General features: G+C 41.9%; 1 protein-coding gene across 11 annotated transcripts in view; it reads right to left on the reverse strand.

Annotated features, from left to right (window-relative positions):
- The window catches only part of NCOA7 (nuclear receptor coactivator 7), a 160,738-nt gene that overhangs the window by 127,510 nt on the left and 18,611 nt on the right, over positions 1-14,617 (reverse strand). For 7 of the 11 annotated variants that reach the window (XM_086316334.1, XM_086316331.1, XM_086316333.1 and 4 more), the window contains exon 2: positions 6,119-6,229. The exons of the other annotated variants lie outside the window; for them this stretch is intronic. In XM_086316334.1, coding sequence (XP_086172460.1) covers positions 6,119-6,168 — 50 coding nt within the window. In that variant the 5' untranslated portion in view covers positions 6,169-6,229. The remainder of the gene's footprint in view (positions 1-6,118; positions 6,230-14,617) is intronic. 11 annotated transcript variants of the gene reach the window in all.

Here is a 14,617-nt window from a genome sequence, read left to right on the forward strand (position 1 = left end):
CTCAAGTAAGGCCTGCAATATGATAATATCTGAATCCAACACCTGGTAATAATAAGGTTGTCCCTCAAATCTGGGACATACTAAGGTTCTTCTCTAATGGCCAGCAGGAAAAAACAACCTAGAGACTGTTAATTAAAGGAAGGGCAAGAGTTCGCGTCACCCCACCCCACCCATGTGGTATACGCATTCTTAGTCCGGCTGTACCACAGAGAGACGGCTCTTTCCTAAGGTTCAAAGAGTGCTTCTGTGGGAGCAGGGAGCACTCCCTGGGTCGTCAGCAGTGCTGCAGGTCACCCAGCCAGACCCACCCAGGTGACGCCTTCCACTGAATCTTAGACTCTGAACTTGACCAGGAAGGCAAGCTGAGATCGTCTGTCCAAATGTAGCACTGCATTCATTCCTATTATGCTCAACTACTTTTTTTAGACACGGTGCAATCCTAGGGTATAAACGGGATCACTGTAATGCACACACCTGGCTTTCACAGGTTGGGTATACAGACTGTATGTTCCATATTGCCTTGGTGGGTTAATACTCTGACATTAACTGTATTATACAGATGGATAAAGTAGATCCCAGGTGGTGCTTGATCCCACCTGACAATGCAGGAGACACAAGAGACACAGGTTCAATCCCTGGGTTTGGAAGATCCCCTAGAGGAGGGCATGGCAACCCACTCCAGTATTCTTCCCTGGATTAATCCCATGAACATAGGAGCCTGGTGGGCTACAGTTCATGGGGTCGCCAGAGTTGGACTTGACTGAGTGACTGAGCACACAGCAGAAAATAAATAAGACATGGATTATGGGATGTCTTCAAGTTATAAACAAGTTGTTTTTCAAAAAGTTCACTTATAATGCAGATTTTTAGAATCCACAATGTATTTCTGCATATTAATTTACAGTGGCATAAATTAATGTTAAGCTGCCAGGACTGCCCACAGAAATCTACTCAGCCCATAATGTGAGTGGCAGCAGGTCAGGTACCTGTGTTCTGTGGGTGCCATTCTGCCACCAAGCTGCCACACAGCCCTGGGCAGCCCGGTTAAGGACAAAATCAGGCTCAAACACTGCCTCACCTGCCTGCTATGTAATCTCACTGAAGCTATTCAAACCCTTTGAGTCTAAATTTCCACAGCAGTCAAATCATATCTGGGGATGAACCACATACACAAAGAGCACAAAAGGAGCCTACACAAAAGTCACTGAAAGGACACTAAATTCTGCAAGGGCCAAATAATGTCAAAATGAGTGTGAAAGAAGGGAGCTCTGTGGCATGATTGGGAAAAAAAAAATACAAAATACCTGCCTTCTAACCATGAGAGGAAGAAAGAGGGAGCAGAGTCCATAAGGAATAATGATCACCCTGGAGATAGTACAGAAAGTATAATTTCCTTTAATAATGCAGTTTTTCGTTTGATTTCAAGACTTATTGACCATCACAGAATACTCACATATATAATATATGACTTGTGTATATACAAATTATTTGCAAAAGTGTGGGAAAATGTCTCATGAATCATGTGATCATGAATAAAAAATTAGAACAAAATACTGAAGAGGCTGAGAAACCAAGTGCACCAGAGCCGGGAGATTCTGAAAGCTCCTTGGGGCTCATCCAGAACACATTTATCGAGTAGTGATGCTGATTCATGCTTCCATTTAGAGCTGCTGCTGCTGCTAAGTCGCTTCAGTCATGTCCGACTCTATGCGACCTCATAGACGGCAGCCCACCAGGCTCCTCTGTCACTGGGATTCTCCAGGCAAGAATACTGGAGTGGGTTGCCATTTCCTTCTCCAATGCATGAAAGTGAAAAGTGAAAGTGAAGTCGCTCAGTCGTGTCCGACTCTTAGCGACCCCATGGACTGCAGCCTACCAGGCTCCTCCATCCATGGGAATTTCCAGGCAAGAGTACTGGAGTGGGGTGCCATTGCTTTCTCCTCCATTTAGAGCTATGCAGCATATTTCAAGATAAAGAAAAGGAAGGATTGGGTGATCCTCAAGTAACTAGTTTCAACCCTAAACTATTAAAATGGGGTCTTTTAAATTTAACTTTGCTTTGATGTTAATTTCAGAAAGAAAGAGAACCATAAACAAAGGGGGTGGGTAAAGGATTACTGACTAAATACAATCAAACAATGTTTATGAAATCACAAGGTAAAATAGTGTACCAAAAAACAGAGACTATTTAATTACTCAGAAGGGTAAAGGGATGGGGACAAGAGTTTAAAAGCAAGTTTTAGGACTTCTGATACATATTGTGGTAGCAGGCAGAAATCAGGGCAGATCTTGCTTTTGCTCTCCTCTGCACACTAGCAGTGGAGAAGGCACTCCAGGCAACCCACCCCAGCACTCTTTGCCTGGAAAACCCCAAGGGTGGAGGAACCTGGTAGGCTACAGTCCACGGGGTCGCTAAGAATCGGACATGACTGAGCGACTTCACTTTCACTAGTAGACGTTTGTGTAAAGTGGTGTGGTCACATCACTGCGGCTGTACCCTTGGCCTGACTTTCTGATCGTCCCTAGAGATCTTGCTTGGAGCACCTGTAAATACATACGCTGGAGCAAACTGCCTTAGGTGGTCAGAAACTTGCTTTCAAGCAGATCCTGTTGGTAATTTCACTTTGCGGAATTCTACGGTTTGTCAGAGGCAGTTGAAAAGATTTCTGATTCTGGCTGCCTCTTTTCTGATAATAAAGTTTTCAGGGTTCTGCTTGTTTATTTGCTGTTTGCTTTTAAAGCTTGGCCATTTAGGACTACAACAGCATCATAATAGCTAAAATGCAGGTTGAAACAGTTTAAACTGTTCCCTCTTTCATTTCCTAATAACTCATCACAGTGATTTACTATTTAATAGTACCACTGACTGTTGGCCTTGTTCTGTTATTTCTATGCCTCTAGGATCACACCCCATTTTTGAATGTTTTTCTTTTCCACTGTTAGAATACTCTCCACAAGAGGTCAAGACAAGAGTGACAATTAACTTTTGCATTTCTGAGTTGAAAAATACTAGGCTGTTCTTCCAGAAATTCTCAGTTTAAGGGGCTCCCCTCCCCCTGCATCTTAGGAACAACACACTGTTGACCCTGAGCAGGTTGTTCATGAACCACAGCCACCTTTACTGTTGATATCAGTTTGCATGCAGCCTGAGAAGGCGCTACAGCTTGTGGAATCACTATTTACAGCATCCCTAGGCAAAAGGAAAAAAAGAATCTTGACCTAAAGTAACATCTTACATAAAAATTAACTCAAGATGGATAGCCAACTTAAGTATGAAACATAATACTATAAAATGTTTGGAAAAAAAATGAAAGAAAATCTTCAGGACCCAGGACTGAGCAAAGACTTGTTAGACTTAATGCCAAAAGCACAATCCATAAAAGGAAAACCTAGTAAATTGAATCATTAAAGTTAAAATTGACAACTTCTGCTTTGCAAAAGGCTCTGTTAAGAAGCTGAAAGGAAAAGCCACACACTGAAAGAAAATACTGGCAAACTATTTATCAAAGGACTAGTATCTAGAAAGTATAAAGAACTCGAAGCACTAAACAATAAGAAAACAATCCAGTTAGAATATAGACAAAAGAGAGGAAAAGACATTGTGCTGAAGATGGACAGACGGCTAAAAAACACATGAAAAGACATTGTATCTCATTAGTCATTAAAGAAACACAAATTAAAATCACAATGAGCTATCACTATATACCTCTCAGAATGGTTCAAATAAAAAAAGAGTGAGAATACCAAATGCTGATGAGGATGCCAAGAAACTGGATCATTTATACACTGCAGATAGGAAGGAATGGAAAATGGTATAGCCACTCTGAAAAAGGAGTATGATAATTTCTTATAAAATTAAATGTACTTATCATTTGACTCAGCCACTCCACTGAGCATTCATTTCAAATACATTAAAACTGATACTCACAAAAAGAATTTTTTTTACACAAATGATCCTAGCTTTATTTGTAATAGTTCCAAACTAGAAACAACCCCAATACTACTCAGCAATAAAAAGGAAAAATTATTACATAATTTTTACATAATACAATTATTACATAATACAAGCAACATCTTGGGCAGATCTCAAGTGCTGTGATCTGAATGTTTGTGTATCCCCAAAATTCATATGTTGAAACCTAATGCCCAATGTGATGGTATTTATTAGGGGATAAAGGCCTTCTGGATGTGACCAGGTCATGACGGCAGAACTCTCATGAACTGGTGTCCTTATACAAGAAGCCTGAGAAAGCTCCTTGCCTCTTACCACATGGAAATCACAGTGAGAAGACAGACATGATGGCTCCCTGATCTTGGACTTCCAGCCTCCCGAACTGTGAGAAACAATTTTTGCTGTTTATAAGCCATTCAGTCTGTGGTATTTTGTTACAGCAGTACAAATAGACTAAGATATCAAGGGGATTGAACTGTGTGAAAAGAAAACAATCTCAGAAGGTTAGCTACTGTATGAGTCCATTCAGATAATATTTTTGAAATGACAAATTATAGAGATGGAGAACAGCAGTGGTTGTCAGGAGTGATGGGCAGAAGGAAGAAGGTGAATATGGCTTCCAAAGGGTAGCACACGAAATCTTCTTGACGGAACTGTTCTGTATCTTGATTGTGATGGTGGCCGCACAAATCTACATGTAATAAAACCGAACAGGACTAAAACATGCACACGCACCCATACACAAATGAATGCTTGTAAACCTTTGTGAAATCTGAATAAGGTTAGAAGATTGTATCAATGTCAATTTCCTAGTTGTGACATTTATCATACAATAGTCATGTACGGCGGGAAACTGAATGAAGGGTATAAGATATCATTCTATTATTTTTTAGAGCTACATGTGAATCTAAAATTATCTCAAACATTTAAAAAATCACTATATTGTTGTGTTTATTCTAAGTGTCCTATCTTTCTATGGTTCTTTCTTCCCTAAATAACCCTGATACTCTCTGGGGTCCTAACAGTGGAAAACAATTCACTAAAATTGGTAGGTTAATTCTTGCTTTCCGAAAATTCTTATTCATGGTTTAGTATTACTAACTGAAATATGTCCCTTGAATATAAACCTATATTTGAATACTGACTCTAACACTACATGAAATGGACAAAATACTTATTTTCTGAGTTACCTCATTAATAAATGGGGGTAAAACCTATTTCATACTTCTATTGTGAAGCTACATAAAACAGTAAGTAAAGTACTTGGCACAGAGTAGTTCTGTAAATGCTCATTCCCTTCATTTTCCCATTAACAATCTATCCAGACATAAAAATATCAACAAAAAGTTTGGCTTTCAGTTTCCAAGACATTTGTTTGGAAAACAGGAAATGCATCTTCAACAAGCACGCTGGAGTTGGGGATGTGATGAAGCTGAATTGGTTAAGAAATATTTCAGTTTAGGAGATTATAATCATCATTTTAAAGCCATGTTCTCACTCTGAGCTTGAAAACAGTCCAACCATCAGAATGGTTTATGAACGTTCTAGTGTACCCTTCATGTTATTATGAACAGTGACTGGCTGCCACACAGATGTCTCAATCTATCAATAGTGACCAATCATACAGCAGATTGTTTCCATTCAGATACCAACATATGTGTATACGCTGGATGAGTTCAAGCTTTAAAAATGACAGGGACTACAATGATATAATTTCATCCATTCCATTTACCTACAAACATACTTTTTAGTAATAAACACCCCACAAGGTAATAAACTTTAAATATGACATAGGTTTTTAGTTATAGCTCAACCAATGAAGCTAAAGAGCAATAGGAACTAAGTACTTAGGATTTAAAATTCAATGCAGCTTGCTAAACACAGGATTCTGAGCAGTCTGCAACGCGATGCATACAGACGGCTAGACTCTCTGAGCAGCACTGGCCTGAGAGAATTGTCAAAGATAGAAAGAGAAGAACCATATGTTATTTCTCTAGTAAAAATAAGAAAAAGATGAAACAAAGTCCATCTAATTGTTCCTGGTTACGTGCTCTCTTTAGAAACAGTCATAAAAAAAAAAAAAAGCCAAATGTCCTTAATACTTAAGGACAAAGTCCCCTCAAACATTTTTCAATACTGGTATAAATTTGCCAAACAAATGCTTACCGAGCAAAATAACTTTGTTTCCGTTCCTTCTTCTCTTCCTTGGTATCCATAATATTCGATCAAAAGTGCAAAGTATTTGCAAAATTCCTTTTTAATCAATGAGTCATAACCCTGGTTAAAAAAAAAACAAACAAAACAGAGTGACTGTAAATTAAGAAGTTCATTAATGGCCAATATGAAGAAAGAAGCAAAATAGAGCTACATGGCCCCAACAAATGGAAGCTAAACTTTAACCAGTGAGTACAGTCACATGAGTCATATATGAAATACAAGTGCCCCTGCAGGAAGTGGGGGGCAGGACACTATAATTAGAATGGAGGTGTTAAAACAAAATGAAAAGTAGCTGAAAAAATAAATTGAAGTATTTTTCTCATAATTAACAATTATTTCAAAGTGTGCTAAAGCAAAAATTGCTGACTTTGGAAGATTTTAGGCTGGCTATGCAGAAGCTAATTTTTTTTAAAAATCTTTGAATTCATAATCACTATTTTCAAGCCATTAATGATGACTATGTCTCATCCACAATGATGAAAAAAAAACGGATCACTTGGGTGTTTTACAAGAATGTTCTTCCTTTAAAAGTAAAAATAACATCAGTGTTCTATTTTGGAAACATGCCAGCAAGTATCAATACATCTCACTCGAGTGAATGTGGAAATGAAAGCACAAAGCCTCGGGAAGCTATCCCTCAGAAAGGTTTTATATGGTTGCCTCTACCTCACTGTCTCACCCATGCAACTCTCACCTCTGCTTCGCAGGAGTAACCTGGTTAAAACCTATAATAAGAGGTTGCCTCCAGATCAGTCTTCCTTAAATACCACTCTCATTATGCCATCCCCCTGCTGAAAAATTCCTAAAGTCTACTTACTGCCTGGTACACTAATCTAAATTTTCTGCATAGCATTCGCCTTTCCTAAAATCTTGCCTTTTCACCCCGAATGAGTCTCAAAGTAAAAAAAAAAATTTCATCAATCAAAATTATTTACTAATTTATATCAACTCCATAAATAATTTATTTCGCAATCCCTATTGCAGGGAAGGTACTGTGATAAATGAGTCAAATGAATGAGTGAAACTCACTCAGTTGTGTCCAATTCTTTGCGACCCCATGGACTGTAGCCCACCAGGTTCCTCCATCCATGGGATTCTTCAGACAAGAATACTGGAGTGGTTTGCCATTTCCTTCTCCAGGGGAGTCTTCTTGACCCAGGAATCGAACCCAGGTCTCCTGCACTGCAGGCAGATTCTTTACCGTCTGAGCCACCAGGGAAGTCGCCTAAGACATGAGACTTGCCCTAATGGTGTTCACTGTCTTGCAAGGGAGACACTTAGGGTTTCAGCTCTGTGGGATACACACAGCTGTGGAGAAAGCACAGAGCCTAGAGGAAGAACACTGAGCCTTCCACCCTACAGCAGGCCCCACACACACCAAGATCTGAAGGATGAGCATGGGTTCCTAGTTAAAGAACACGGCAAGCAGGTCTGGCTGAACAAAAGGGACGTGGAGACACAGTCTCTCTCTGCTGCTCCAGGATCAAATGTGAAGCAGGAGAGTGGTGGGAGCTGAGGATGAAGACATGGACAGGATCAGGGTCGTGAAGACCTTTCGTGTCATGCGAAGAGTTGGAACTTTATCCTCGCTGCCCACCCTGTGCTGCCTCCCCTTCCCGGCACCTCTGCCAGCACCATGTCACGAAGGGCTCAGGCTGACCCCACAGCCGCCCTCCTGACAGACATCGCCACAGGGAGGGAGGGCGTGTAATACCCACAGGTTACAGAGGATGGACTTCAGAGGGCTGACAAGAGGGTGAACAGACTCTGCTCGAAGATATCACAGTGGACTTCCCTAGCAGTCCAGTGGTTAAGAATCTGCCTGCCAAGGCAGGGGACACAGGATTGATCCCTGGTCTGGGTAGATTCCACTTGCTATAGGGCAACTAAGCCCGTGCGTCACGACTGTTGAAGCCTGAGCACCCTAGAACCTATGCTTTGCAACAAGAGTAGCCACCTCAGTAAGAAGCCCGCACGCAGCCATGAAGAGTAGCCCCTGCTTGCTTCAACTAGAGAAAGCCCACACACAGCAATGAAGACCCAGCACAGCCATAAATAAATTCTAAAGATGATAATAATACATGATTTTTTTAAAGAAGATATCACAGTCTAACTAGTTGAGAGAGGGCCCACACTTAGGCCAACAGTACTTACACAGAAAGAGGAGGCATGAGTTCAAGACATATTAAGGAGGCAAATGAGTCCAAATTTGGTGACGCACTCCATGAAGACAACATGGGACAGGAAGGAATGATGAACGCCTTCCAAGTTTCTGCCTCAGGGGCTGGATAGACTGTGATACCACAGATAAGATACGATCTACAGGAAAAGGGCAGGCACTTGGCGGGGCGCAGAAGCAGAAACAGATGAAAGATCAGTTTCGGGCACACTGCCTTTGAGTACCCACGGGACTGTTAGCTGGAGACATTCACCAGATGTTAGATTTCATAAAGCACAGGAGTGCAGAGAGGGCTAGAGAAAAAAGATTGAGAAATTAACAGCATATGGTTGCACTTGAGGAAAAGAAAAAACAACATGATGATAACACCCTGCACATACGACAACTATGCACAAGGCCCCGTATGGCAACAGTGAAGGACACGGGCTCCACTCTGACTACTTTATCTCTGAATCCCTGACGCAGGGCTGCCCTCAAGGGATTTGCCAACCAGTAAGAAATAAATGTGTGCCCGTGACTAGAATGGATAGTTAGTAACTTAGAGCTGTCCAGAAGAACACCAAGAATCCAGAAGACACAAAGTTCAACTCTGAGGTAACAAAGTACCCCTTTCAGGAGGCAGAGGATTTCAACAGGTAAAAAGGGAAAAGCTAAAGGATTTCAGAACGAGAGAACGGCCGAGCATGAAGTCTGGACATGAAAGGGCAGAGTGGCCAGGGCAGGGAAAGAAAACCACGTTTCCTTTCCATAAGTCACCACTTCAACCTTTTCCACATGTTCTCTCTTTTCATCCCTACACCACATTATGAGTTAGGCATCCTTATTTCCATTAAACTGAGGCTGAGAGATGCTAATTTCCCTAGTTCAACCCTCCCAGCCTTGGTGGAACAGAGATTTAGATCCAGTTTGGTGTACCTTCCATGCCTTTTGATAACCTGTGAGGCCAGAAAGCTTTGGAGATGAATTAGGAAAAGTGGTCTGGAATCAGCAGCATCTAATGCCTTGGCGTACGCTCCTTCAGGTTAAGACCAACGTACCTGACACAGCGGAGGGGCAGCAGGTCAGTGAGACCCCCAACAGGACGGCCTCAATGGAAAAGACCCTGATGCTGGGAGAGATTGATGACAGGAGGAAGAGGGCGACAGAGAATGAGATGGTTGGATGGCATCACCAACTCGATGGACCTGAGTTTGAGCAAACTCCTGGAGATGGTGATGGACAGGGAAGCCTGGCACGCTGCAGTCCATGGGGTCACAGAGTCAGACACGACTGAAGAGACTGAGCAACAACAAAGTGGAGTGGTGGGGGTGGAAGCCATGCCTTCACGAACTAGGACAGTACTCATTAGAAAATTTGAGGAGGAAAACAAAGAGGAAAAAGACAGTAGCCAAGTGTCCAACTCTCATCACCTCCATTTCACAAGTGGCCTGAGCCCGCGGGGCTCCTTACCAGCTCTGTACCTTCATCCTTACTGTTCTCCAGCCTTGAGGTAGTCTTGCTACACTTCGTCTTCCTCTGACCGGATCCAACACGAGATTCAGCCGTGCTTCCCCGACCACTTGTGTGCCCTTCTCTCTCTGCCTTATAAGTGTACTTCACGTGTCACTTATCACTTACTGCGAGGCACTTCATTCTACACCACGTGACAATGCCACTTCACTTAGCCTCCTCAGCCCCAAACAACCTAGGTTCCCTTTAGTCGAAAACCATCATGTTTCATACTCTGCTTGCTGCTGCTGCTGCTGCTAAGTCACTTCAGTCGTGTCCGACTCTGTGCGACCCCATAGACGGCAGCCCACCAGGCTCCCCCGTCCCTGGGATTCTCCAGGCAAGAACACTGGAGTGGGTTGATACTCTGCTTACACTTCCCTAAATACTGAATACAGAACTAGGCAGAAAAACCACATAAAAGCTAAGCAAGGAATTAATCCAGTCCTGGGGATAAGATTAATGACATGGTAGACAGATATCAATCCAAGGATTCCTCCCAAAGTAACAGTTATTTGGGGACTTCCCTGGCGGTCCAGTGGTTAAGATTCTGTGCCTCCACTGCAGGGGGCATGGGTTCAATCCCTGCTTGGTTTGGCATATATATATATATATATATACATGTAATTATTATTTGGAAATGGGGATACTCCAGAAAGAATTAGAACCCTGGCTCTCTGCCCTGCCCTGGGTCAGGTGGTTTATTTTAAAGTTTCGCTTCTGCATGCCATCATATGTGATGATCTCTATTTATTAGATTTCCCCTCATGAATAAAGATGAAGTCATAACCACCTAATTGGAAAATTTTTATATTGCAAGCTGAGCCAGAAACTAATATTTGGTTCTAGTGGAAAAATATTGACAAAAATAAACACAAGGAAAAAAAAAAAAAAGATTAAATGATCCAAGAACTGACATCTGGTGCTGCTGTGTCTGTTTAGAACTAATGGAGTTCTTTTTCCATTTTCTATTCAACAGATAAAAAAAAATATCCAAATCTTTGGTTTCTTTTAAATTTCTGGGAACTGATATATTTCTTAAACCAGACGGATGCAGCCCTTTCAGGTCTGGACACACCAACAGATTAACCAGGAAGAGATCAGCAAAGGATGCTATAAAAATGATTTGCACAGAGCACCACCCGGCAGCCTTCATGCTTCACTGAAGAACCAGAGCTCCTTAAATCAATCTTTAATGGGAACTACATTCTCCATTATAAGTGGCTATAATGGGCTTCTTAAAAGCCCCTCTTCCATTTAATGTTGACTTTCTCCTCACATCAATAAACCCTAGACTCATCCAAACACTGAATTACAAGAGTCTCCTGCATTCAGGGTGCATTACAGACCAAGAAGAATGCTATGAGGGAGTACAAGATGTATTTTCCACCTAAATATTTCTTTTTGTGATCTTAAATCAGTATAGTCAATTTAAATTTAGTTCATTATTTTTTTAAAATGGCATATACAAAACCCTTACCCCGTAAGAGCTGTGTTAAAGACAAAGTATTTTCTGTATCACCAACAAATGTTTGATGCTCCCCTCTAATGTGATGCCACTTAGAAGGAACTTAAGGACAGAGCTATCAGACTCCCTAACTCCATTGAACCAGTGTGGACCCACACAGCCCAGCGTGGCTTTCTGGCTTCCCATCGAACACACTGCAGCTCCTTGCTCATTCAGGTATGACCAGTGGAGACTAGGAAAACACCAGAGCACACATAATGTCCATCAGCTGTTTTCCCAACAACATGTTTCCTATTATACAAATGAAATAATGACAACACCACCCTGTAAGCCTTGGCCACATAAGGAACAGGCCAAAATGTACCTTTCTACAAACATTTCCTCCTAGAAAATACTTATACTTATGCTGAAATATGACAGGAATTCAATCTTTCTCAAAGCTCTACTGTCATCTAAACACAGAAAGGGTATTCAGAAATATAGGTGTTAAACAAAGGTCAGAAACTTGAATACTCTAAAAAGAAATCTGGGAAGAAATACACAGAAATAGAACAAAAGCATGCTGCAAACGTGGAAGGGAAACATCTAGGGGATGATGTTCCCAGATAAACAAATGTGTATCATAGAAATAAAACAGAACTTAATAGCAACAAAGAACTACAGAGTTATACTTGAATCAAGGTGATGATCAAGGACAGGCTAGAGGTCTGCCACTTGAATGGGACAAAGCCAATGGATGGCAAAATGGAGACCTCATCAACTCCTATTCCATTGTTTTTTGTCAAGGGAACTGAAATTAGACGTGAAAAGAATTAAACAAGTGTGGTTATCAGTGCTCTCTTACCCAAAATAAGTACAGAGATTTCATCAAATCTCCTTGATACTCTAAAGAAAGATCCACCTCTGGGCTTGACAGTCACTTTTTAAGTTCCCTCTAGGAGGAGAATGTGCAAATAAGATTTCTAAAGCATCACTAGCAGGGTCAGGAATTGCTAAATATGTGGCAAAGGCCAAAAGCTTAACAAGATGCAAATAGATTTTAATTTTCAACAAAAGTTATCAAAAAAGTATTCAACAAAACATCATTCGAATCCCCAGCAAAACTTTAGACGTGATAATTAAAGGCAGCTTGGGAAGGACTTACAAGAGGAGGCAGTGAACCCTGAGATCCACGATGTTCACAGAAAATCAACCGTTCAGCAGAACAACAACAACAAGCAAGCAGATCCCTTTCTGAAGCATCTCCCAGGGAGACACAAAGAGGACAGCATTCACAGGCCAGCCAGCTCAAGTGAAACAGGCAACTGACATCCATCAGGTGGTAAGGCAAATGGCAAGCAGTCTGATATTGGTGGTACAAGGAACCACGAAGCACAGAGGGGAAGCAACTACTCTGCCAGGGAGGGAAGGGGAGTCTGGGAAATGCCATAGATGATGCCAGAGCCAGACTGTGAGGGAGGAACAGAGAGTTTGATGATGAATGCAGAAGCGGTTGGTCTCATTAGGCCGAATGAGGATGTACAAGCCATTGGCAGGGAATGCGTGGTACTCAAGGAGGCCTGGTGGTCTGGTACGGTGGGCATGTAGGGCTGGTAGAGAGAAGGAAGTTCAAGGACGGGGCATAGCCAAACTGTACCGACCTAAGTTCCCTCTTGTACACAGTTACTATTCTAGTGCAACAAGGAAATGAGGCAAACATAGTGTAACTGTACTTGTAAGGCACTTGGTAAGTTTCTCTTGATCTGCTTATGAATAAGATGGATGATGTGGCCTAGACGTGAATGAATGCCCCCAGGATTGGACTGATTACAGAAAGCACTGAGTCACTATACCAAGCGGTATGTGCTCACCACCCGACTGGCCTCTATCTGGAGCTGGGAGCAGACTTCCAACTTCAACCTAAAGGGAGAATGTTAACAGCTTAATGCAGTGTTCTTTCTTAAGCCTTGTCCTCATTAATACATTTACCAATGATGTGAATGAAAATATGTGCTTAATAGACTTTTGAAGAGATAAATAACATCTTGGATAACAGCATTTCAATTCAGACAGATGTCAGCTGTCTGTAGATCAACTCAGGGTTCTACATCTGGGAGAGGTAGAACCTAGCGTTAGCACAAATGAATAGGACAGGCATATATCATGTTTGGGGTGACAGTAAGATTCACATACCCAGTGGTGTGGTTCCAGTGCTTCACAACACCTCCCCCCACCCACCTAGGCCAAAAAATAGAAATAAAAAACCAATGCAGTCAACCCAGAATGAAAAAGACTATGATGGTCTGTCCTACCCTTTTTGAGGGTTATAATATATCATGACTATTGCATTTAGCTCTGGATCTCCTCATACAGGAGAAATAGAAGGAAACTGGAACAAATAGAATGATTAAATAACCTAAAACTAAACTTTAAGCTGTGCTGTGGGCTTACTTGCTCAGTTATGTCCGACTCTTTGTGACCCCATGGACTGTAGCCCACCAGGCTCCTCTGTCCATGGGGATTCTCTAGGCAAGAATACTGGAGTGGGTTGCCATGCCCTTCTCCAGGGGATTTTCCCAACCCAGGGATAGAACCCAGGTCTCCCTCATTGCAGGCAGATTCTTGACCATCTGAGCCACCAAATTTTAAGAATATTAGTCAAAGGAGCTGGTCGGGTTTAGCATGGAAAGAGTTGAGAGGAAAGGATATGAAAGAGAAGTTGTCAGGAAAGGAATTTTCCAGGCAAGAATATTGGAGCAGGTTGCCATTTCCTCTTCAGGGGATCTTCCTGACCCAGAGATTGAACCAGAGTCTCCTGCATCTCCTGCATTGGCAGGTGGGTTCTTTACCACTGAGCCACCTGGGAAGCCCTAGAGGAAAGGACAGTTACTTTCAAATATCTCAAGGATCTTATCTAGTAGAGGATTTAGGCTTGTACCAACAGACCCTCAAGGGTCTACCTAGAACCAGGCACTGGGTATTGAGAGAGAGATGTCTTGGCTCAACATAAGGGCTTGATGCAAAGAGCTGCCTCCAGAGAGAGCAGCTTCCTAATCTCCAGAGACGACAGCACAAGCTGGACCACTTTAGGGGGTGGCTGTGGACTGGTACATTTCAATTCTACCAAACTTCAACACCCCTCACCTAATAAATACAGCTGACCTTTGAACAACAGGGGTTTGAACTTCGTGAGTCCACCTACATTCAGATTTTTTCAGTAAATATACTATAGTATCACATGATCTGAAAATACGAAAGAATGGCATGTACAAAGGGCCCACTGAAAGTTACACACATTTTTTTTAAACTACCTGGAGGGTCACCACCCCTACTC

Source organism: Bos grunniens, chromosome 9, assembly GCF_055505025.1.
Source record: "Bos grunniens cultivar Pamir isolate PY7600 chromosome 9, Bosgru_T2T1.0, whole genome shotgun sequence".
NCBI classification, from domain to species: domain Eukaryota; kingdom Metazoa; phylum Chordata; class Mammalia; order Artiodactyla; family Bovidae; genus Bos; species Bos grunniens.